We start from the raw sequence: 26,931 nt of genomic DNA, 5'->3' as shown, positions 1-26,931 counted from the left end.
GAAACAACGCCTGATCAATCACTGCATTTAGACTGGGAACAACGGGCTCCAGATGTCCTCAAACAAAAACACCCCACCTGTAATCCATTAAATACACAGACCTTTTGCATACTGTTGAAAAATCACACATGCTAGCACAATCCACTTATTTTGATTAAGGCTACTGTTTCACTGATCAGGTTGCCATGTAGTATGTGAAATGCCTACACCATGGAAACTGAAGTACATGTGATGATTGGTTCACAGATTACTGCAGCCCAGGCACAAGTATGCGTGATCACCTGATGTGTGTTTCTCAGCACTGTCCACTAGCTTGATTGAGCGATCATTAGAAACTCCGACACAAGTTAGCTATCAGCAGGTTACAGGGATCCACCTGAAAGCAAGGACTGGAAAGCTACAGGTAAGTAAGTGTGGCTTTCAGGAGGAAGTTGCCTCTTGCTTGATGAATACCGTACGAGCATGAAGCTTGAGGTGTCTCGAGAGCGGAGTGGTTTCCAGTGCTGTGTCTGAAACATTCAGTTCTGTATTCTGTCTAATATTAGGTTTTCCTGGAAGTACAACCCCAGTATTTATAAGTAATCTTTAATTATTTATTTTTTATATGCAACATTTCTTGTAGTATTGCATGCTCGGAGTAAAACAATTAACATCTTGCCAAATTGTTCATGCAGCGTTGCACTCAAAGTATGCCATCCTAAAGCCTAAAAAAAAAATAATAATAAAGAATATATTTAACAGTAGCAATTAGAAACAGACGATATTAGATGATATACAGTACCATTCTGAATAGCTGTTAACTATTTAGGAATGTCCACCTATGGGACTTCAGTATCCACTGGGGACCAATCACATTCTACATAAATCAACAGTAATACAATCCAGTTTATCTGAATTTCCCTACACAGCAATAATTACCAGCGGTTTACACTTGGCTACAGTTGCTAAAGGTTAGGCAGTAGGGCATTTGCTAATCAAGTCACATGTCAGCTCAACATCAATAACTTCTTTATGGTAGACTGTGGATTTTCATTGAAACAGCAGCCCAATATGGCAGCCCATGTGGAATCCCATAGCCCAAATGTTAACTCTCTGTTACTTAACAGCCAGACAATTCCCATGACACACACACACACACACACACACACACCTTCAGAGAAGCTGGCTTGCTTGTAAAATATTATTAGCTATTTCATGGGGAAACCTCTGTTTTAGTTTTGGTGGTTAAGTGTGCAGAATGCTGTTTCTGTTAAGAAATGTTTCCATACGTGGTTTTAATTAAAATGTTCCTGGTGCACTGCAGAGCACGCACTGGGAATCCAGAGGTGATGTGACAGACTGGAAATTCAATAGTGAATAACTTTACAGGTAATTCATCCAATTATGATAATGCACAAAAATACGTTATGTATTATTATTATCATGTTGTTTCAAGTTATGTTGTTATCATGTTATCATTAATTAATCTATTTTTTTTTTTGTTTAAAATACATAAGTGATATTTCATTTTACCAGCAGACAAGCATCCTCTTCACTTTTGAAATGTATTTAAAATAGACATTATGCTGTTATAAAGCACGTGTGTGTATTCTTTTGCACACTGTTAAGCTTCCAGTTACAGTGGTCTTTAAATAGCCATGCCAACACAACTGTAGGTACCAGTAGTTTTCTTATTGGAGCAAAACATAAGAATACTAACACACTAATACTATCTGCATTGGTAATAGCCTATTAAGGAGACAAAGGTAAGAGCGAACATGTAGAATCAGTTAGAAGCATTCCTTAGCTTCATCATATGCAGGTAGAAAACACTCCAACTGGAAAGAAAATCCATTTTCACTCCGCATAGTTGGCTACATTATGAAGAACCGAAGTGGGGAGGAAGGTAAATTGAGAGCCAAAAGACCTCAGGGAGAAAAAACAATTACAACAGGTCAGAATTAACCCTTTCAAAATGATGCGATTCGCCAAGAAAAACTGAAAAAGAGATAATTCCTTTCTTTTTTTTTTTCTCTAAATGAAACACAATGCTTTAAGAACTTTACGCATCCTTTAATCAGGCGTTCCGGGAGACTTGAAGGTGGTTTAATCAGCTGTCTGAAAATCTGCAGGAGGATGTCGCATTGCTTTAGAGAAGAAGATCGAGGTATTGATGGGGTCCAGTGTAAAGAAATACATCAAGAACACAGTGTTCATTATTATTAGTAATAGCCTGGTAGCAGTTTAGATATTACTGGTCTGTTAGTGTTTGTATGTCTTGCTCCAATAGGAGAAGTATTGATATCTACAGTTTTGTTAGCATGGGTATTTAAAATTTAACAGGAAGATTAACAGTGTGCAAAAAAAACATCCATGCATTTTACTGTTGGTAAAATGAAATATCACTTATGTATTTGAACAGTTGTCTAAAAAACTATATTTATTAATTTAATGAATCTTTAACTTAAACAACAACAAAAAACTAAAACTAAAAATAATAATGATGATACTACTACTAATAATAATAATAATAACACATATGTTTCATAATGTAGTAGCTACAACAATACAAATAGAGACAGGAACAGGAAGAGAGATAAGAACAGTGATAAACATTGAAGCCACAATAATAATAATAGTACAGTGTATACTGAATTTATGAAACAAAAAAAATGACGAAACTTACGAAGAATGAATGCCTTTTTGCTATTCTGAGGTTTGAAAGTCAGGCAAAGTTGACACAGTACATGTTAATGTTATAAATGTTTTATTTCCATTAAAACAAAACAAACAAACAAACAAACAAACAAACAAAAAACGTGCATAAGCCCAAAGTGCACAGTGCAGCTTCAGGCTGTGTTATTAGTAGATGGAAAGACTGAAAACTGTTTCTGAAGGGAGTATAGATCATTTCAAGTTTTTCATCCAACAGCGCCTCAGGACTGACCAAATCTGTCATTTAAATGAGCTGGAATGGTATTCTGTTCTGGACTTGATCTCCGTGTGGTCTGGGATACAATGTCTGCCTTGCGGAGTTCACTAACTCTAAAGTTTGGCTCAGGAGGGAGAAGATATGAGGGAATAGGGGGATACAGCTAGTAGATTGGAAAGCATTGGTAATGGACTAGATGGGGACGACTGTTTTTTATTTGTTCTGTTAAAATAAAAAGTGTGTTTGACTGAAATCCAGATTTCAGAATCTGTAACCACTCTACAGTAAATAGGTCAGGTACTATACCATAAATCAGCTCATGGAAAAGAGACGGTGTAGAATGTAACTTCTGTAGGGTCCATTCTTATCATTTTGAGTAAATAAATATGGGGTGATCTTAACTTGGCAGTGCAGCAATACAGCGTTCCTGTAAATTCTCCACATGCCCACAAGGGGCGCAACCAACATGACTGTACATTGTCTGGGTGCTACAAAAAGAGCTGTTAATACATCTGCTTGCAGCTGCCATGCTAACCCTGGAACAGAGTGGAAGTGTTGAACCTAGAGCAAAAGAATGTCCCAGAGTCAGCATCCTGACCATGTACTGGGCAGGTGGCGCCCCCTCTGGACATATTCAGCATCTACAGCAGGGCTGGCCAGAGTTGGCCCTTCCACTCCTGGTCTTTGTTTCAACCCTGTTCTAAAGTATTTAAGTGAACCAATTAAACCTCCATCCAGACCCTGAAGTACTTCATTATACGTGGAATGGCCCTCCAGGACTGTGATTGGACACCTCTGACTTAAAGGATTTGTCTTGTCAAGCTGCCTTTATTGTATTGTATTTAATGCATATAATCATTGCATTTACAGCTCTTTTTTTGTAATATTTTTAAGGCTTTAATGGTTTATGTATGCAATTACACAGTACATGTTAGTCGTAAACTAGAATGTGCAGTTTACTGTCAAAAGGGGATTTCAGTTTTACATTAAGATTTTGTGTATGTGTTGTTTTAGGTAAAATGGCATTCTTCGGGCTCATGTTGTGACTTTTCTCCCAATGTGAAGGATTAAAGAAAAAAAATATATATATATATAATATATACTCCAGTTAAGCATTTTTATGGAATTTCAATTAATTTTTTAGCACTGAAAAAACACTTTAGGAAATTTAAAATATTGTAATAATGCAACTGTTGAGCAATGTTATTTCGATTTGATTAACATGTCAACGACGGCGAATGGAAATAAAATTCCACATCTGCTGGAAGTTAGATTTTTCTAAAATGCTTTTTTTTTTTCTTCCCCCAGCTAAATGTTAATTGAATTTTGCCCCTTTTTGTATTCTTTGACAAATAATACATCCTATTAAATAATGAACTGCTGCTTGGTGAATGATTCTGAAATAATGATCTCTGTTTGAATTAGCGGTGAGGAAAATGACGAAAACCCTAACCTTGTCAAGTTTCCCATATGGGTGCTGCTTGCCCAGTACCCAGGCGGTTTGACGTATACTGTGTTGATTCTAGTGCATTAAATTACTGGTATGCTTTCAAATTCAATTATGAAGGTTGGACATGAAGCACACAGCTTCCCTGTGTCATTACCCACCAGCAGGAGCAGCTTGTGTGTCTTTGATTTGTTTTTGTTTTGGTTGCAATTTTTTTTTTTTTTTTTGCGTTGTGAAAGGGCCATTCTGAGAAATTAGCAAACCACAGATTCTTAAAACGGTAGTGTTTTTGATTAATGTTATCCTTGAGGGTTAATCTACTAAATACCTGAATGAAACTCAAACTGGTCCATACTGTTGAAATGAATTGGTCCCCTTATTAACCTCTTCCCATGACAGGTTTACATTTGACTCATCTTTCAGTTTTTATTTTTTTTTACTCAGATTCCAGGATAAAAGCCACAACCTCGGCTGTAATTTGGCGCAAGGTCGTGACATGTATTTATACAAATTCTATTGCATGTGTGGTGTTAGCACTCGTCTTCTGGCCAATGCTGCCAGTCATACAGTATACAGGGCACTTGGAACACGGCAAAAAGTTTAGCTGTGCTGAAGCTGCTTTTGAATCCCTGGTGTTACTGTCAGAAAAGCATCTGGATCAACATCTCCAGGCTGGTTGAAGCAGATAGTGTGAACCGTGGAGCTTCCATTTTAGATTCGAAAAATAAAGGTTTGTGTAAAACAAATTGTTCAAACATACAAGTTGTAGTGTAAAAGGCCACACATTTTGTTGTGCCCAGGCCTAACTAAAACTTTAAATGTATTTTTGTTTTGTTTTTTTCTCCCTCAAGGAAAAGCGCGAACAGATAACACAACAAACTACGCACCAGAATGTAGTGTCGTAAATTGGTGATGCTGAATTTACGTGAATGGCCAAAATATACATGCATTCGAGTTTTCTCTATCTAGATATATTTAGAGTTCTTCCTGCCAAAGTACTGTTGATAGAAAAACAATTATTGGAACTAAGTATTGGTTGAGTAGGACTTTCCATCTCCCTCTGAATCACATTCCATTCAAAATGTGACCTTATTTCCTAGTTTAGAACCTCCGCTAATCGCCTTTTCCTTCATTTTCTTTGGTTTATTCAATTTAATATGACGACATATTCGTTTAAGTCACAAGTCACATATTGGAATGGCCCAATGATAACTGTGGTTTCAGGGCAATAGTTTACTGAAGACCACAGTCATGCTGTGTTGATACTATAGCATTCACTTTCATTTTACTGCAAGATGTGGACGCACACAAAACATTCTAACATTTAAAACCTTCACTTGCTGCTAATTTTTAATTCCCCACATACTGTATTATCCAAATTTTAATCTTTCTTATTCTAGCATCTGCTTGCTGTACAGTAGCCCTCTTTCTTTCTCATACAGTTTTGATCTACAGTGTAGGCATTTCAACACTGTTTATCAAGTTAGTAAATAACTGATTCTTACCACTGCAGACATGAGTGAGACTCACTCATTTGGGGAACTTTTCGGTCGTAATGTAGCAATCTGCCTCCTATAAGAAAGGTGATGACCCTGCATTTTAATGTAATATCACTACTCACTCGCAAATCAGCAATCCTACCTTAATAAAAACTTACCGTAGTAAAAGCTTAGCAAAATGTAATAAATCATACTTAAAGCATATTATTATTATTATTATTATTTATTTCTTAGCAGACGCCCTTATCCAGGGCGACTTACAATCGTAAGCAAAAATACATTTCAAGAATCACAGTAGAAGTAATAATACAATTAAGAGCAAGATAAATACAATGACTTCGGTTCTAGCAAGTACAAGTATATGACAAAATACGATTCAATAACGGAGCAGATAACAGTGTCAGTGATAGTTACATCAGGATATAATTACATTGCTCAGCATAGCTGAGCAATGTAAGAATTGCAAGGTATGGTAAAGTATATTAATAAACATGGCAATCCAGGGTAAACTATGGTAAATACATAGTATAAACATTGGGGGAAAAGCATGGGAAAGCTGCAAAAATACCATAGTAAACTTAAGGGCAAGTTCAACCACTGGCTCAGCACTGACTCAGCCAGCTAATTGAGCTCAAAGGCTGTTATAACATTACTGTACAATTCCAAATTACTGGAGATTATTGCAGAATGTTACATGTGCATTGGCTGTGATCATAACTACTACTACCAGCTGAATATCAGGGGAGTCAATTATCCATTAAAAAAGCATATTTTTCTTTAATTCCCTGCATATCCCGTACATGTATAGATTGCATATTACTATTATTTTTATTATTATGAGTTGTACAGTTTTCTTTCTGTTTGCCTCCACCTCCTCCTCCTCCTCCTCCTCAGAGTAACACTGCAGAGTTGTGCTGCCTTTCCTCCCCCCTCCAGGACTCGATGCGTGAGAGATCAGACCGGGTGGAGGAGCTGGAGAAGGCCCTGCGTGAGAGCGTGCACATCACTGCGGAGAGAGAGCTGGTTCTGGCCCAGGAAGAGGTTGCTCGCTCTGCTGCTGAGAAACAGGTCTGCATGAGAGAACTTGAACTTTCACCTCACTGTGACAGACATTCACTGGCCATTTATGATGAACAACCCCCCCCCCCCGAATCCTACCCTACGTTTACATTTTGTTTAATTTGGAGCCTGGTTTTCTTGGTTTTTAAAGCACTTTTATTCTAAAGTAAGGATAACTTTGACCCAGGTACTGTATTACCTTAAAAATGAAGTGAAGTATACATTATATATATATATATATAATATAATTTTTTTTTTTATGTTGATGAAGTCAGTTTACACAAAGCGTTATTTCCGAGTCGTATTCAGGAACACATACACATCGTCAGTTATCTAGCTTTGTAAAACTACATATAAAAACAGGCCTGCATAGACCGTGGTAATATGCCTTGTACTGCTACCTGTAACCTTATTCACATGCTACAGTACTTACCAAGCACGCAAGTGGAGTCAATTAAAACATCCACTGAAAATGGGCTGACTATCTGAATTGAAGTGAAAAAAATATATATATATTAAACCCAACCATCACAAAATCGTACTGTTACACCCCAAATATGTATTATTGAAATGATTTAACCAGTAACATTCAGAGCTGATACAATATTATCTCTGTGGGAGGAGATTTATTTGTATGGTCCACTAATTTTCTCATACTCAAAGTATTATTTTTTTTTTCTTTTTTTCTTTTTTCTTTTTTTTTTTTTAAACATCGTACTGATAAAACTGTTTTGTTGTGGCTTGTTTGTTATTCCCCAGTTGGGTTTCCTTTTTTAGACTAAAGTTTATTTCATTTCAATTCTACACATATTCCTTTTATTATATTATTATTTTTGCTGGGCTTTTCTTTTCTTTCTATAATTCCTTAAGTTCCTGCCCATGGAATCACAATGCCTGCAGGTGCTCCCATGAAAAGCTTTCCTTTCCTATCACCGTCTTTGTCATCCATCATAAAGCCAGTGAGTGATCTCTGACAGATGCCTCATATTGAAAGTTCTTTCATGTCCTGTGCTTTCTCAATCTATGGATCTCTTAGCCCGGCTTCACTCACTGGAGAGGGTGGAGCCAGCCAGATAAGCCAGGCAAACCTAATTATTAAGACAACTGCTGCAAGGTCCTGACCGTGTATCAGTCTATATGTACCACACTGAGATACCATTAACCCAAATCAACCCAAATCCCTGAGCTCATTTTAGCGTTAACAGTGCTTCATAAGCCTTGACATTGAGTCTACAGCTATGGCCAAAAGTGTTGCATCCCCCTCTATAGAAAGAACTAATTTTGCTTCATAAAGTCGAGTGAAACCTGCTGACTAATGATACGTTAACATATTGAATTACATACTGCTTTGTAGTTTTCCCATATACTTAACTAAAAATTGACATTTCTAAATCTACTGTACTACTACTAGACTTTTGCAATATCATTTTGCAGTTTCTTTGATTAAATTATGTTAAATAAAAGATCGAAATGGTGTTCATATAGTCATGTTTTTATTTTTTATTTTATTATGGCGCAATCCTAAAATTCTAGGTGATGCAAAACTTGTGGCCATTGCCGTACATCATAGTCTTTGTGTTTCTTGATTGAATCCACTGCATTACTAAATTAACAATAACTGATACATGAGCTTCAGACCTGCAGTATAAATGGTTGCAGAAAATCGTCACGCTATCTGCCACAATTCAGCTGTCTCCCACATCACATCTGCGTCTCTGCTGTCAACGCACTGAAATCTCTTTTGTCTTTCTGCTTACATTTTCTTTTCTTTTTTTTATTCTCTCTACTACTAAACCATGCGTTTCCTGTTTCTAGGCACCTGCTTCTGCTACGGTGTGGTTGCATGACTTCAGCAGCACAACACATTCCTTCACCTTAGAATAGCAAAGACAAGCACAGCTGCAATTTCAGCTCCTATCCATCTGAAGCACAGCTTGTAAAACCACTATGATGCTTCTAACTGGGGACTTCCCATCCCCTCCAACAGGGATTGGGGTGTTGGAGGGTGGTGTACTCTTAATGCAGGGAGGAGCAGTAATGACACGTCACAGGCACAAAGTGAGCATACATAACAGCTCTGAACTGCAGGCTGTGTTGGGCTAGGCACTTTGCAAAGCATTCATTCAGCTTCAGTGCAGCACACACATGATGTCTGCATCCAGACAGCTCTCGATCTGGATGTAGTGAACACTGTATTTGTTTCCTCAGTGTGCCTATGATGCGTCTCCTCAGCCCCTCCCTGTGTTTGCCACAGAGTTGGATTTCTTGGCGTAACGGGGGCCGCTTGTCTCGAAAACTCATTCAACACATACAAACCATGCTGGTCGAAGGGGGGGTCCCCCGGCGTGGCGCCTGTCCATCTGCTAACTGTTTTTCTATCCTTTTCTCTTTCCTTCTCTCTATCTCACATACTGTCTGTCTTGTAGGGCGAGATTCACATTGTGTGCCAGTCTGCCTTCATCTGTCTGAAGTGCCTACTGACCATTCATACTAACTTTTTTTTTGTCTTTTGCTTCTGTTGCAGTTGCCTTATCTCTGTGCCTTGCATGTTTTGTTTTGTTTTGTTTGGTTTTTTTTTTCTATTTGGAGCATTACTGTAAGAGAATTTTCAAAGGGTTGTTTTGAAGAGATCTGTATCAACACCTCTTGGTTGTATTTTAAAAGATGCACGTACTATATTTTGAAAGTAAGCATGGTGCAGTTTTAGTGGTTACAGTGTCTGCTGTGTATACTTTTATTGTGCTTAAATTTGCACTCATGTCTCTTCAAGCTTGGGTTTCAGTGTAGACCAGACATATATTTTAACAAACAAAACAGAGGCATCAATTTAGACTTCTGTCCAGCTGGCTAGACAGGTACACCTGTAATTAAAATGCAGCAGTTGTTTTCCATTTTGTACACAATTTCTGTTTTTCTTTTTAACCCATAGCATAGCCATATCTTTATCTGTTGAGTCTTCAGTCAGGTGATATTTGGAATGATTGGGTTCTGGTGAAAGTAAAGCTCAAACTGTCTTGTTGAAGAAATACGACAAGAGACGTATGATTTAAATGGAAAAAAACAATACTGTAGTAATGCCAAACATTCCATTTACAAAAATATATGGGTACTTATTAGTATTATTCCTCCTTGTTGCTTCAGCAGTCATTATAGAATGCTGGGAAGCAGTAAGATTGTAATATTAAAATGTAACAACAGTGTCCTTTTTTTAAAAAAAAAATGATGAAAAAAGGTTTAAAAGTGACACAGCATTTGCAAAGGAACCACATTATGTAGTTACATGTTTGTCTCATTATTTAATTACATGCATTTAGCAAAACTCTCTTTGTGATTGGGAGATCCAAATGAATCACATGATTCAGAGACCTTTCAACTCTACTGGCCCCACGTTTCAATATTGTTCTAGTTATAAACGCAATCAAAGAACTGCATGCCACTGCACGTACATGAGAAAATGTAAACTGGCGGATTAAAAATCAAGTTACTGTACCAGTGTTTTTAAAAGTGTATTTAGATATCCTCCGACTTCTCAGAAATTAGCAAGCAACATACTTTCATTGAATCTGGCTTAATTATAGAGGTAGGGTTATTATTGTTTTAGTTCATGTTAACGGTAGACATTAGCAAATCATATGCAGTGTAAAAAAAATAAAAAAATAAAATAAAATTTGACAGAGTTAAATTACCTTCATGTGCCAGTTACCACACGACTGTCGCGGCTGCCTGCCTTCTCCTGTTTCATATTCAGAGGCACTGATTTGAAGCCAAGGCAGGAAGCATTTGAATTATTTTTTTGCAATGTCAGGCCCCTCAAGCTCTGCCACCTCTGTTTATACTTCTGCCTCACTGCTGAAAGTCCAGTGAAGACAAAAAAAAAAAAAGAGGTGCGTGACAATGCCATATCCTGTATTGCAGATGTACAGCAGTAGAAAGCGTCAAGCTGTTATTAGGAAAGGTATGGCGTGCACTCCATCATCATGACGGTTCAGTATCCCATTGAGGCTTGATACCTACCTGATACCTTGATACATCCGTGAATACAGGTGCTTGGGTGATGAGGGAAATACAGTCTTTAGCCCCCGGGCAGGTACTCAGTCTTGCAGCTGTTTCATGGGCTCTGGCAACATGACTCGATCAAAATCAAACATCATTTCCTATGCCAGTATTTCTTTACCTGCTCCAGGAACCAGGTGCCTTTCACTTCGCTAAAGCATGACAGTTCGAGTGGAGGGGGATTTAAGGCTTCAAATGAGTTTATATCTTGCCGCTGCTGCTCTATTTCACAGCACAGTTTCGGCTTCCTGGCCAAACATAACTTACAGATGTTTTCATTATCTGACTAACAGTTCATAAAGCCAGAAAAGGGAGCCTGAGCTTGTGTTTATAAGTTTTGTCTTAATTATTTAGTACAAATATTTTTAGACCAATACATTTTTGTATATATTGTTTAAAACTACTTAACAACATTTGAAGTCCGTATAATTGTAGTTCAGCAAAATAATGCAAATAAGACTTCAAAATATATTATTGTATGACAAAGTTTACATGCAGACGATATTCTTCTATTTTTTTTTGGGGGGGGGGGGGGGGGTTGGAACATTGAGTCTTTTGATAGCTTTAACAAAACAAAACAAAAAAAAAACTGTTATTGATAAGAATTTTCCACAATTATTTGTTTAAAGAAGATTGACATACCACAAGCAACCGTTTGTAATTGAGTGCTGACATTGTGCAATTTGTCATGTAAGAAAGATGAAAACGCTTACATCCCTAATCCAATCCTTGAAAGAACCTCCGTGTGCTGCAGCAGTCCCCCCTGGGAGAAGTGAGCTGGTGCAGCTGCAGGCTTGAGGTGTGGAGGGGAGGGGGTTCACTCCTTCTCTAGAAACACCAGTGTGGAGTAGCCGAGCCATGCCTGCTGTGACTGAGCAGGGGAGGCTGCTGCTTTGGCCCTTTGACTCGTGTTCCCAAAAGGGCTGCAGTATCGAGATGCAAGCACATGACCCTCCAACACTGAGGTCATTGCTGCTGAGCTAGAACTATGAGCTGCAGCTCTCCTAGCCCGCCTTTCAGTCCCCAGGAGGCTCTGGTTTTCAAAACTGTGTAATGAATAGCCAGGGTTCAAGGTTGGGTTTTCCCGACACACACAGTCCAATTTTATGTGTTTTTCAGAAACATTAACTTAGAAATATGAACTGTAATTCTCAACGGCTGCTTTCTCAGACCCTGATGAGCACTGATCTTGGACCTGAGATAAGTTCTGATGCAAATGTTCAAATATATTCATCTTTTTCACAAAGACAAGTAACACATCCTTACGGTTTGACACAGCCTCATGCCCTTTTTAAGAATTTTAAATGGAGTCCCTGCTGTAAACATTTAAACATTACTCTCCTAGGTTACCGAGCTTTGAAAAATCAGGTCCCTACTTTCCTATATTTTTTTACTTCAGACTGAATGATTGGGTGTTAGAATGGTCCCAATGAAAACTACAATGTAACACTGAAAAAGGGTAGTCACTTTAGAGTCAATACTGTGAAGAAATAATAAATCAATCATATTTACACCCTGGTGTTGAGCTTTCACATCAGCTTATTAAGTAGTCATTCTTTTTTTAAAGTAAGAACTGACCGCTTGTTTGAACCAAGTCTTTGAAGCAGCACTGAACCAGAGCAGACAAGGGAGTATTAGCACTGGTGTAATAGTTCACAACGGTATTACATACAGTAAAGGATTTCTGAAGTCCAACTGAACTGGCATGCACAGGATAATGTGATTATCTGGTTAATGAACATAGGCTTTGCTAATGTATGCATTGTTAATTATGTGATTCTGATTCAAGCAACGGCCAGGGTATGCAGACTGTAATCTTTATATATATATAAATATGCTTTTTCATTTCATGTTGGGCACTAAGGAGGGTCAGGTACTTAACACCCAGTCTAATCGTTTTCAGTCTTAAGACTTTGAATTCTGACAATCAAACAGCACGTGCATACTGTAGATGGTACAATAGTTACAGAAAGTTCCCTAAAAAATGTTTTTCCATTTCTTAAGGCACTCCTAAGATTGTTTATAAGTGAATTGTAATCAAAGTCTTTCTCTTTTTTTCTCATGCACTTGTTTTATATTAACATTATAAAAAAGAAGCCTGACACACATAAATTAAGTAGCCAAGAAAAGCTATAAATGTGAAAGTTTTGGCCTCTATTCGCAAACTCATAAATATTAGTCTCATTGTGCCAAATGTCTTTTTACACTATAAAACTGAAATCTGCCAATCTGATAGTACATTATGTTTTTGTTTTTCCTCAATCAGTTACAGCAAGACTAGGGATCTGCCTGTGAGGAAGATATTTATAAATAAAAATCCATGTTAGGTAGCCTTCCATATTATAAACTAAAAAGGGAACCATGTCAAGTTGATTTTGTTATTAAATTCCTACGTTAAATACCAGTAGCTTGCAGGAGATATAAAACATGCAGAAGATGATGAGGGGGCCGAGGGTTCGTTTGGCTGCAGTGTCACGCGCAGGTGTAAGCAGACGAGGTACACTTTAAGACAACCATTCAACATGCAGTGAAATGTTGAAAAATTCATCTGCACACTTTAAATCCATCCCTATGCAATGGTGGGACAAGAACACACACAGCATGTTGGGAAATTCCTTAAGATTATTCTTTATGTATTGTGTATTTACTGTATTTATAATCTATATCTGAAACTGGGGAGTTTTACAAATACCTCTGTTAATCTATAGACCTTATTAGTTTAACAAAGGCGGTGCTTAAAAGCGGCTTGCATTTTCTTAAGGGTTAAGTACTTTATAACCTAAAAATGTTAATCATATTTAATGATACTCGACTTTACAATGAGTTTCATTCACTTGTGTGCAAGTGAGACAAATGAGTTATCTGTTCTACATGGCAGTATTGCTGTTTTATTGTTCGCTGTTGAACATTTAAGGATAATATTGCTAATAACGACATTGACTGTTGGAAAGGAGCCAAAGCCTTGTCTTTACGCAGAAATGTGTCGTACGTGAACAAAGAAAAAAGAAAAAAAAATGTGCCCCCTGTTTCCACAAACTGGAGCTGTATTATGTTAGCTTGAGTTGAGCTGGATCCAGTCTGGAATTAAGAATGCTCAAGGGCATTTTAACAAACTGTCATTCATTTGAACTCCTGTTCAGTTTAATTTAACAGCCTTCAGATTGTCAGATGTACGTTTTTGCACATTAACTCTTTATTTTTACACTGGTTAGGAAGTTTTGTACGTCAACACCAAGACGAAAGATCATTGAAAATCTCCCACACCCACACACCCGAACCAAAAAAATAAAGGAGAAGGTAGCCAGGTTTAGCTGTTGTCTGAGTTACAGACCATGTGAGACGAAATGAAACACATTTTCAAAACAAACATAGGAAGTACCAAGTTGATATGGCTCTCAGAGGGATGTGAGAAATATTTAAGTTGTCAGCTGTTTTGTTCTTATGAGAATCAACGGCTTGATAATTATAGGGCACAATTTCCTAACATTTACTTTTTAAAAATTATTATTATAGTGGAATCAGGTTTTGAAAATGTATCCCTTGTTTTTACAGAACAATTCTCAACGAATTAACGCCCCCCCCTCCCCTCCTCTATTTTTGTACTGTATGTTCAATTTCTTTTTTTGTTGTATTTGGGGACTTTTTACCCGCTTGTCACCCATTAGAGTAATTTCCATTCCTCAGTATTGACCTGCGGTGGGGGAGGCTGGGGCTTAAGTGAGGCATGAGCTGTTCTGTTGTTTGCTCCTGTCAGCGTGTGTGTTGAAAGGTCTCCGATGAGCCGTCAGATTAATCGTGTGAATGTGCCTCAAAGGAGGATGACCCGTCTTGACATGACATACAGGAAAGACACTTGAAAAACCGCCATCCCTTCTAGTTGACTTCTAACGCAACTGGTATCATTAGGCAGGAAAAGCACATTTGTCAAATATTGCTGCCTGCTGTTTGCCGGTTCAGTTTGTTTTATTCATGCATTATTATTAGATTCGTCAGTGCACTCAACTGTTCACAGAAACCACCTATAGGTAATGCTACATACACTTTGTGTCTTTTAGAACGCATTCAAACAAACACACTGTATACAAACACGTACTGTTTTGTTCAGTATTCTATTGCCTAAGTTGGTTCCTTGTTGTAGTGTGTTTCAGCTGCAGTATATACTGTAAAGTTTAAGAGAGAACGCAGACTTGCAGTTTTGGATAGTCTGTTTGAAATGACCCCGGCTTTCTCATCCCTCAGTCTATATCAAGTGTTAGTGAGTTTAAGTAACCTTGTCAAGTACAGTGCAGACAGATTGTTAACAGGTTTGTATGCAACTGTGGTTGAGACCTGGGGAACGGAAGCTGATGGAACTACCGATTCTAAAGGGTAACATTCCGAGCTAAAAGGGTACAATTCTCAAAGCATTGGTAAACTGCAATTCTAACATGAATAAAAAATGTATTTAGGACTGCTTCTAAACCCCTAAATTGAATTTCAGAATTGTTTATTGGATGCAGTATTCCTTTTTAAAAAGAAATTAAAAAAACTGTTAATAACAAATACAAAAGTGTGTGTGTGTATATGTATATATATGTGCGTATATATATATATATATATATATATATATATATATATATATATATATATATATTCCAGGTCTGTCTGTTAGGGAATGTTTTTACTATAAGTATTTATAGTTATGCACATAAAAGGGTTTTTTTTATTGTAATTTTTTTAGCACCTATTTTGGCATCACATTACACTTTCAAACACTCATGCAGTCCTTGGCACAAATTATTATTAAAAATAAAATTAATGAATGCATCTTATTCACAAGTGAAATTGTAATTTAAAGAAGGTAGCCAGTAATTGTATACTGTAGTTATACGGTATTGTTTTTCATTCATAACTATTAAACACTTAATAGTAAGGTATCTGGGAATAATAAGATAGACTAGCCCAATTACTGTCAATTGAGTTATAAGAGGGATTGCCTTACACATCTCTGCACCTTATACAGTATAGCAGTGTGGCTTGCATAACGATTTCAACATACTGTAGTTCAAGCTAGGGTTTCAGTCATTTTTACTAACTAACTAACCAAAGTTCAACTTTGTAGCTGGAGGAGCTGATGATGACTCTAGAAAAGACCAGACAGGAGTTGGACTCAACCAAAATGCGACTGTCCTCAACACAGCAGTCCCTCTCGGAAAAGGATGGGCACCTCACCAACCTGAGGCTTGAGCGAAGAAAACAGCTAGAAGAAATCCTGGAGATGAAGTAAGTGTGACTCGATATTTCTTTGTTGCGCAGGAAGTTAACAAGAGCCACATAGTAACTGTATTTGTTTCAACACGTCAATGCTCGGTTTTTAGGTATTTTAAGATGAATGATCTTTGCTTACAGTGATGAAGGGAACAGTCTAAAATGAACTTGCACAGAAATAATAGACACTGTTCACAAAGCCTAAATCTATGAGTCATTTGAAGAATACCTCTTTTTTAAGTGTGTTGATGGATTAAATAAGGTTCAGTATTCATGAGACTGCGTTTGTTTGTTGGATTATTTAACTGCAGTCTGTAAAAGTTGCATGCATGCAAAGCTTAATCTATTTTCAATGTAAATGGACCAATCATATCCATGCATTTTCGTGCAGATTTACTGTGGTAAACTTGTATAATGTCTTGGCTAGAATATTTCCCAATTTGTCTAATCTGTGTGCCCAGTGGAATGCATTGTAGACTAGATGACAGTTTAATGTTGTTTAAGGAGCCTTTACAATATCTGCATGTAATTAAGGCTCCTGCTTCCTTCACACAATAAAAAGATAAAAGTAATTGCGCTGTGGTGCGGTTCTGACTTCTGACCCTGTTGTGATCGGGTCAGCATGGCAAGCAGTTGTTTAACCTGGTAAGGGCTTCATGCTAGGAATGATCAGAAACAAGTGATTAATTAACTAGTTTCACACAGTGAAATGATCTCAACGGGCATCGGGGCAGAGATTGAACAGCACATGGTCATTAAATGAGTGGCGCCATAAACCTTGAAGTGTTAACATAACACCTTGTGGGCTGAACTGCGTGGGTATCTGCATTCATTTTCAGCTACGCTGTTGAAAAGCATGAGAAAAAGTACGATAAAAGAGATATTTCCCTATTTAAGATGCAAAAAAGGGTGAAATAAACATGCAGTAACAGATTCTGCTATGTGCTATATTTCCTAAGTTATTAATCACGTATTCGTTTTTTTCAGTACCATACCTATCCTTTCAAGTGTTATGCGATTTTGACATTATTTCTGCTAATTTAAAAATGTCCTTCTCCAACCAAATAAGGATGGATCAGGTATTGCTACCGAACAGCTGGACCACAAGGATTGTCATTTTTGAAGCAACAAGTTATACAGACAATCTCTTGGGTATTCAATAGAGCAGACTTCATAAACAAAGAATCCTGAAAAAAGACAGAACACAGAACTACTGATTTACGTTTCTGTTCCTGTCTTGCAGGGAGTTAGTGTGTCTTGTAGTTTGTGTATATCTCTTCTTCCCAAACATCAGGGTCCTGGTTTGATTAAAGTCTTTTTAAACTCTGCTGTATGTGCGCTATAATGCACTGAATCCTATTTCAATGTCAATATTACCCTTGTGGATGGTCGCAGCAGTGTATAGCCAAATCTGTATTTAAAAAACACCTGTATACTGCAGATAGACGACCTGTCTAATGCGACCAATGTGATCAACTTGGATTTATATTTACAATGTTAAATAACCTGGGGTACAAAAAACATGTTTATATCACTTAAGCAGCCTTTTGAAGCAGGCTTAACTATTTTAAGAACATGTCTGTGTTGTGGAAAAGATCACATATTTATGGCAGTTCCTTGGGGATATAATGTACTATATTGTATACAGACACTTTGTGCAGCGCATTATTTTAGTTAACCACAAGGTTTCCAAACAGAAATCCTTTCAGCAAAGCCAGAATCATTTAGACAAGCATCATATTGTTCTGTGATATTCATAATCCATCTTGTAAAGTGCTGTATCACCTCTTTTTCACTGATGATCCACGCTGTTCTACTGTCAAACACTGTGTGGTTGCATTTTAATGCTTGTGATGACATAGGAAGTGCTGATAGGTAATGAATGGTATAAAAGAGTGTGTACATAAGAAAATGCTCTTCATAGTCATCCAAGGATTGGTTTTGCATGAAATAAATAATTCATTAAAAAGTTCCCCTGTGGCATCTATCTGCTTCTTTTATATGGCATTGGCGAAAAGCCAATCACTTCAGCAACCATAGCCATAGAAGATAATTTATACTTACATAACATGCTTTTGCTGAAAGATGTGCTGAACAGTCCCTGAAGGTTAATGACAGTAGATAGAGAAAAATATGCCTCTTTGATCCCTTTAAACTTGCGCACCAGTCAAAGCATGCAGATGTTGTATCCTGATTATCTTCAGTAGGGATCCAACAGTTAGAAACGTTAGGTATCTCTGATGTGAAAGAAATTAATTAATAAAATATGTGAGTGTGTAATGCTTGATATTAATAGCACCTAATCACGCATCTGTTGCTTAAGGACTTACATTGAGACTTAATGCATGTTTTGTTGGAAGAATAGTCCAAGATACATACTGCCTCTGCTGCGTCATCCTTCATTTTTGCCAAAAGAAAATACAGAACCTGTGCACCAGTTTATTTGTAACCCTTTTAATTAGTTTAATATGTACTGTTAGCATCCACATTAAACTTCTATTTTGGCCCTTTTGTATTTGCAAAACTGAGATAACCCTGTGTCCATTAAATGTCCTTTACTGGAGACAGAAGTGCGGTGGAAGAAAGCGAATTGGGTTTCCCTAGTTCACACAGTAAGCCGATGTGCAAGGATTTTCAGGTTAGATCGAACAGACAGACCACACTGCCTCTTGATTGGTGGTGTATGTAAACCATACTATTTATGATCTATTTGGGATATACACAGCTGGCAACTGATATATGCAGTCTTTCTCTGGCTCGGTATTTAGATTTGTAAGCAAAAGCTGTATGGATATTTTACAGAGAAGCAGAGTGTTATACATTTTATTTAATGCTTGCTGGACATGTTGACTATATATTTCCTTGTGATCGCTGGCTGGCTTACAGGCAAAAAAGAATTAGCAAACTGTTTAACATCATTTCATAATTTCAAAACCTGCCTTCCTGTAGTTCTGGGACAGCATGTGCAAGACAAAAATTATTATAATTATTGTAGTTAAACAAACTTGGCTTGTGTAAAAGACTTTTAAACAGGGGTGTTCTTGTTTGCTGGCATGATGTCTTGTTTTAAAAAAAAAAGAAAGTGCTTTAATAATCTAAGCTTTCTGCATGTTTACAGTGTTTGCTTTATTATAATGCACTGCAGCATAACATCTCAAAAATAATATACTAATATGTCACGGCAGTTTATATATTCCACACTAGAAAATTCTCTGAATTTTGAACTGCTGTGTGTTTGCCGACAAGTGTGCTAAAAAAAGAATCAGCCTTTAAAGTTATAAATGAACTGATCCATAAATGGCACTTGTAGTATTAACAGCGTGCTAAGCAGCGGTTTCCGTCGTTGAATTGAATTAAAGCCGATATCTTCTAAATCTGGCCGCTTCTTATCGGCTGTATTAAATGTTAGAAATTACAACTCCAGGTTTCGCATCTACGGAATCTAGAGACAACATGAAACGCCAAAAGGGAATGGTAAAACTGCAAGTGGTGACCACTGGTTTAACAATTTTCTATTATACGTCATTTGAAGTACAGGATACATGGCGTCCTGTAGTGATTTAGCAGGGGACAGGGACATGTTTATTTAAATAAGGCACGGCCCTTATAATACCTGACAGTTGCCAGCTGTACTCCCATTGTACCTGGAAGACAGTAGAAACATGCTCGAGTATGAAGTCCTTTTCCCAGTTAAACACACTCAAAGCAGGTGGATGTTGATTCAACTGTGATTTTAATGGGAAGTAGTTTGGCTGTTAATGGGGACTTCTTGGAAGGAAAAAAAAATAAAAACCTCAGTTGGGTGGAAATCCTTCGTTGACAGTGTTTGCCCTCAACAGACCTATAACTCAGCAGGCTTCAAATCTTAACAAATCTTAAAGAAGATCAGAGAAAACCCAAACAAAGACATTGTTCACAGAGCAGGGAACATGTCCAAGCAAAGTAAGGAGCTACTGGTAAGAGAAGTAACTGGCAAACGAGCAGAAAGCAATAACCCTTGTGTGAATAAGAAGACGCTGAACACTATGGTTGTTTACTTGGCAGTAAAGGACTCATCAATATAGATAGAGAAACGTGGTTAGCGCAAAGTGTCTACTGCTTCTCTTGCGGTTGGAATTCTTTCCTGGTATGTGTCCTGAGGCTTGACATAGATAATCCTAAAATATATAAAATGTTTATATGATGTGTATAGCATGCCTGTTCTCATGGTAACTCTCAGTGTGCCAAAATATACCAAGCGGCTGCTTTTCATACCATTTTTGTTTTTACTGCAGTTTTTAAAACAACTCAATTCGTTTAACTGTGAGGATTTCCACCAGCTGAAACTATGTTTTGATCTCAGCTTTATCCCAGAATGATGTACTGATACTGCGTGTCATGTATGCTTGGCTGCTATATTTAATTCAGTTTAGTTGTTATTACGTCCTGTTTCATCACATACTGGCCCGAAGTCCTGTACTAATTGATGTTCCGTATCTGGCACCGTCTTCCTATGATAAAGGGCAGGGGTGTAATCCTAAATCTGAACTAAAATACTAAAATATGGATTTTCTTAAACAAGAATTATTATACAAATTCACGTTTTATTTGTATACTGAGCTTCTAATAACCCATTCATCAATCTAATTTCTACAAGTATTTCTACAAAGTGTCATTCTTCATCTTGTCAAAATGCTTTACTTTACGTGTCTGTGCGTCAGTGGCAAAACAACGATATCTGTGCTGCCTATAGAAAATAATACCGGAACAGCGCTCTGGGCTCGACTGCACCGCTGATAACAGGATAGTCTTAATTATTCTAAGCCTGTCAAATACAGCATTTTACAGGGCTTCTATTCAGTTCCAGTTACATATGGCCTGGTATTGTGCAATAGGGTCGAGCAGTGGGGACAGCGTAAAGGATTATCCTACTGCAGACATCTGAACTGTATTCTCTAGTGTGTCTACATACTAATGTCAGGCTTTCAAAGTGAACTGAAATCTTACACTGTCTGGGATGTTATAAATGCTGGAGGTTTTTCTAAGGGAGAAGTATCTGTTTCCTACTTGCTTGAAAGATGTATTTACGTTAAGGACCGTGTTTCTTCATGGCAACCTACCAAATACTAAAAGCAACCATGTTTCTTTACATATTAGATTGTTTTGGCCATAAAGGTTTCCTTTCTAAAGAAAAGGTGGTGTGGCTACTGTTTACTGTGTAAACTGCGTGTCACTCATGAGCGTTTTTACATACTAAGCTGTAGGTAGTGTGGTCTTTTGGTTACAGAACTTAAGAGTCAGGGGTTCCTGGAAACAAATCCCAGTCTATGACTGACTCACTTTATGGATTTGCCACTTCATTTTACCTCCCCCCTTTAACAAAGGGTGGAATCAGAACCGTTCTGTAAATGACATTTGCATGAATATATATAGGAATAAATATGCATGCCAGTAAATCACTTTTTTGTTAATTTATCCTACAATTACTGTTTTCGGCTGTTAGGGCATTGGTTTTATGATCTGAGATGTCATTAGATGATGAATACCACCCCCTAATCTAATATTAATGAAATCAAGTTGTGCAGAAACAAGCTCTGTGGTATCAGGTCTCTGCATGGTTTCACACCATCGACTGGCAATTGGGTAACCTAATACTGGAAAACTCTTCCACCTGTGACTCGGAGAACCTGTGGCTTACTTTGAGTTTTGAATTTCACAAAGATTTATAGGATTCTGGTGTGAACGCTGGGGGAAAAAAAGAGGCACATATTTCAGCTTGATTGTAAACTGAATAGATGTTCAAGGCATTATTTAGGGTTTTGTCTGTCTGCTGTTCTTACATCAGCCTCTAAGGATTAGTGGGGCAGGGGAGGGCTTGCTGGCAGGTAGGTTTTTATCTGCACTGCTGGTGTTTCTGTGTGGTCTCAGCATTAGGGAAATGAGCAGCAGAAACAGCAATGGGGCTTACTGTAGCGTGTAGGGTTGGAACTGGAGCAGGACTTGCATTCAGCCACAGGAAAGGAGTCCTAGGTTAAAACTGCTTGCTCTAATCACCAAAGCCCGAATATCCTGTAATCCCATAGAAACATATTCACAAAAGAAAAGCTGGAGGGGGAGAGGTAGGAATTTACCTTTTGAGAAATATTTCAAATTTTAAAAAGCATGAAAGAAAGTTGACAGCACGCCAAATTTTCTGAAACGTGGGTTTTGTCAAGAAGAACAGTTGAAATGAAGCAGCTGAAATAAAGACAGAGAGCCATTTAGCTATCTTGAGAATCCTGGCTTCTCAATAACAGTAGTGGGTTATTCTGTGAACAAAGTGTGGCCCAGGAGTTTTCAGCACACTTAACTAAAAAAAAAAAAAAAAAAAAAAATTCAAGAAAAGTACCATGCACAGGTTTATTATCTCCCCTATGCCCCTTTTGACAGCCTCCTTCTGTTAGTATGGAAATACCTATGTTGTAAGAGTCTTTAGTGTTTAAGACTTTCTTGAATTATTGCACAAAGCAAAGGCTTTAGTTTTTAAAGTAAATAGGATAAGATGCATTCAAATCACAGATGGCAGTGGCGTGAAATGTTTATATGGAAACAGGGTATTGATTGCAATAACATTACAGATAAAATTTTTACTGGTTTTCAGGTTGAATCTAGACCTTATTTTTACTGTATATACTGTTGTATTCAAGTGATGTGTAGTCCTTGGATGCCATTAAACCATGATTTAAACTGGTTCCAAGTCAGGCTCTTTAACAGTGTTCAGCAGTTAACACGTTGTCTTGAAAACCCAGCCACCGTTTTTCACTTCTGTGATTATTCTTTACGGAAGCTGTCTTCAAGTTGAATGATGGACATTGAGCAGGTAGTTTTATGACTGGCATCGGTTGCAGCTAACACACTCCTTTTAAGATCCATGTGACTGTACAGTGACTGTATACCCTGTACAATATGTATAGTTTATATATGTATAGTATAGTTATTTTAGTATTTCTAAACTACAGTTTAAACTGGGGAATAGGTTATTGAAGGAATTAGGCAGCAAAGAGAAACATCCCATAAGTTGTATACCATTGTTGTCTTGACTGATCTGTCAGTATTTTGTTAGTATAATTTACAGGCTAACACTTTACTGTTAATAACTATCTTGCTAACATGTGTTTCTTCATTGTTTTTTAAACGGTTGGCCAATACGTAGTGACTCGTTTAGCATTTTCAGGATTCGATCATACAGCATCAGTGACATTTCTTTTGCCATTTCAAGAGACCAGTACATTCATGTGCCGTCTTCATCACTTCAGCTATGGAAAACAATTCACCTTTAATGGGGGAACATGTAAAAATCCTGCTGTAATCGATCTTTCCTAACAGGTAGGGGTTCGCCCAAAACACGGTTCAAACATGAACCTAAAAGAAGCTTTCAAAGAGGTACAACTGAAATTATCCATACCCCTGAGTTGAATTCTGGCTGTTCAATCTACTTCATTTAATCAGCTTCTCCCAATTTCTCCCTTGACCAAAGAACAACTGCATATATATATATATATATATATATATATAAAAATAATATAATATATATATATATAAAACCCTACAAGTAAATGCAGTAAGAATAGGCAGCTCAAGACAAGAGGCCCCTTGAAGGGACATATGAATCCACTTACATGTAAATTGCTTGTCTGTATGCATTAACGTGAAGGTTGTGAAGGGACTGCTTCTCTCTCTTTACTGTAGGTCTCTTTCCTCTTTCAAGTAAACTTTGCTTGAATATACAGTTGGTACAGCATTAAGTAAACTCCTTTGTTGTTACATTAACAAGGTTATAACATCACTGGAGCACTGTTACTGCTGCATAATCTGCAGCCTAAATACATGAGGTCGAGGCTATGGTTAAAAACTCTGGGGTCGCAAGGGGGAAGGTGAGTGAGGCTGTCAAGCTCCGCGGGAAAGAGGGGGAGATGTAATTGTGCAGCGCAACATGATGTACCATTTTCTTAATTTACAAAATGAAGAATAATAGGGGAGCTAATCAAACATCCACAAATATATGTTTTTTTCTCAGATTTGATTTCCTCAAAATGTGACTATCATTAAAAAGCAGCTACTTTGCAAGGCTGGAGAAAAAAAGAAAAAAAAAAACTTTTTTACAGCAATAACAGTACGCAGTTCATTGTCACGCTGTCTGATTTATTGCATGCACTATTTAAATGAAAAAATAAAACACTGAATGTGTTGCAGTGTATTGAGTCTCTGCCTTTTAGTGAAATACTGTTAAGCAGAAATTCCCGGGTCAGAGAGAACTAGAAGAGATCACAGACCGTTTCTTGGCAGTATTAACCCTTATTTGTCAAACCTGGCTATAATTCTGGCCATTCATGTTTGTATGCTGTAACTGCAGCACACACATTTCTAAAAGAGTGCACATAGTACTCTGCATTTTACAGCATCTGAACTGGGCTGTATTTCAATCCAGAATGATCTTCCTCCATTGTTACGGGTGGATGTGCCGTGTGGGAAGGAAAGCAGATCTTGAGATACCAAGCACCCCTCACTAGCCAGTGCCCTTCAAGCAGGGCACGTATTAGCTGCTGCAGTTAAGCATTCTAGCTAGGCCTTCATCTCTTATCAAGAATTAGCTAGCGGTGGATGAGAGGTCCAATAATGGGGCCATTTTGTGAGTTAAATATTTTTTTCCTTGGCTCATTAAACAACATTCAAGTGTAACCTGGCATGACTTCAAAGTCATGGCTTATTTTTATGTATACATGATTGTGTGTGGCTGTGTGTAGTGATGGTGGCTGCATGCATATAGTAACTATGAAAGTAGAAACCAAAAGAACCTCACTTGTCTTAGTCTAAATTTTTGTTTTCTTCTAGTTTGGAATGTGTAACATGGCACCTTTGAATCCTAGACATAAACTTAGGGCGAGACAGTAATCTTGTAACTTGTTAAATGAGAGGTCTAGAATGGAGCTGCAGACAGACACTTTTTATTATTCAGGATTGTGCAACATTACCTATAAAAGGACTAATGACATAGTTACGGAAGTTGGGACATAGTTGGTTTAAACTTCATACATGGCTCCCATTTGCCAATAGCATCGCACATTCCTGTGCTTTACTCAGCCCAGTTTAATGAAAGAATGCGTCTCACAATGGAACTGGATAGAAGATTGGAGATGTCTAAATATTTACTTTCTTTTATTGTTGCCCATTAAAGTGAAGTATTGCAATTAAAAGATAAGAGCCTTTTTTGCATTGAGTCGCCAGAATACTACAAATCGACAGCCCCAAGTACATTTATGACATTATTGAAATGTTTGGGGCTTATACATGCTACAGATTATTTTTTATATTTATTTTTTACAAACAGTTGTTTGATTTGCCCTTTTAGAAAAGGTTAGATCGAACTTCCTTGAGTTATTAGCCCCTTATTTGTCTTTTAAAAATAAACATAGTTGCATGTTATACGACAGTACAATAAAGTTAACAGGGAGTAAAAACTATTCCCTTCTGTCTTCTCAAAAGAATCTAAATGTATTGTACCCCATGATTACATGTTCATTGTGGCCCTGCTATCCTTACAGTAGAATTGAAAAGTACCAACAGCGATGATAACTGTGTGCAATTACTGTAATATAGCTATCTTCTAAATACATGCACTGTGGACATTTAGTCTGATGGCCTTGTGGACACACTTAAGAATATTTTAGGAATGCATCTTCCTCAACTGTCCTGAACATGGAATGCACAGTAACTATATTTTAGAAACCAGGAGTAAATAATGATCTTCCATGGTATGTGTGCTGTGGGATCTGGAGGACATGAGCATTCATCATCATCTCCTTTACATGGGGAACACCTGCTTTTATAGTTTGCATCTACAGTATTATGTCACAGGTCAAGTATGTGCAATACAGTGCTGTTTGTAAAAAAAAAAAAAATAATAATAATAATAATAACATTTAAAAAAAATTGTATATTGTTTTAAAACACAAATCGCTTTACTACATACATTTCCTAGTAAATAGTTTGCTGGTCCATTACTGCAAATGATTGCAGTTCTTAAAGAAAGTAGATGTTGTGTCCTTAAAAAAAAATTATAATAAAAGAAGAGAGGAGCTCTGTAATTACATTTTGAATGTTTCCTATGCTTTGCATACCACAGAATGGCCTTGCAATTACAAGGAAAGGCAGAGTAATAAGCATGTGCTGTACTTTATTGTCTAGCGAGCCAGGCAGCACATACTCAACTGTGTGTCATGTTAAGTATATATCCCAGTCACCGTCTCAGTTTTCATTACAATGTGTTGCTCCAGGGGTGTGTGTGTAAAGTACGGGTTTCACTCACAGGGTGTGATGCTGTTCAGAGGGTCAAGTGTCCAAATGTGTTCTTTATATTGCATTGCAAATATTGACGTGTCTCTGTTTTCATGAAGCATATCATAGCCCTTATGTACCTGCGTGCTTCAGACATTGCTTTGGGTTTGTAGCTATCAACATGCTGTCGCAGTGCAAACAATGATCATGAATACAATCAATCGCCATTTCTGTTTAGTTCTTATTTCAATAGTGTTTACCTTTTAATTAAGTGCAGATAATCACTATCAAGTACTGTTAGTTTGAAAGACATTTTTTATTGGACAAATAATGTGAGAGTAAAGCACAGTTTACAGTTACAATTACCAGTGCCTCCACATTTTACAATGCTTCCCATGCTAAATCTGAGGACCAGAGATTAG

General features: G+C 37.4%; 1 protein-coding gene across 14 annotated transcripts in view; it reads left to right on the top strand.

Annotated features, from left to right (window-relative positions):
- LOC117412450 (ERC protein 2) overlaps positions 1–26,931 on the top strand; it is a 256,504-nt gene that overhangs the window by 124,080 nt on the left and 105,493 nt on the right. For 11 of the 14 annotated variants that reach the window (XM_058999903.1, XM_058999898.1, XM_058999904.1 and 8 more), the window contains 2 exons: positions 6,794–6,925; positions 16,071–16,231. In XM_058999903.1, coding sequence (XP_058855886.1) covers positions 6,794–6,925; positions 16,071–16,231 — 293 coding nt within the window. The remainder of the gene's footprint in view (positions 1–6,793; positions 6,926–16,070; positions 16,232–26,931) is intronic. The other 3 variants (XM_058999907.1, XM_058999908.1, XM_058999912.1) reach the window with 1 other exon arrangement.

Source organism: Acipenser ruthenus, chromosome 25 (assembly GCF_902713425.1).
Source record: "Acipenser ruthenus chromosome 25, fAciRut3.2 maternal haplotype, whole genome shotgun sequence".
Classification (NCBI taxonomy): domain Eukaryota; kingdom Metazoa; phylum Chordata; class Actinopteri; order Acipenseriformes; family Acipenseridae; genus Acipenser; species Acipenser ruthenus.
Note: the sequence above shows the minus strand (reverse complement) of the source record. Positions and strands in the feature narration are given on the sequence as shown.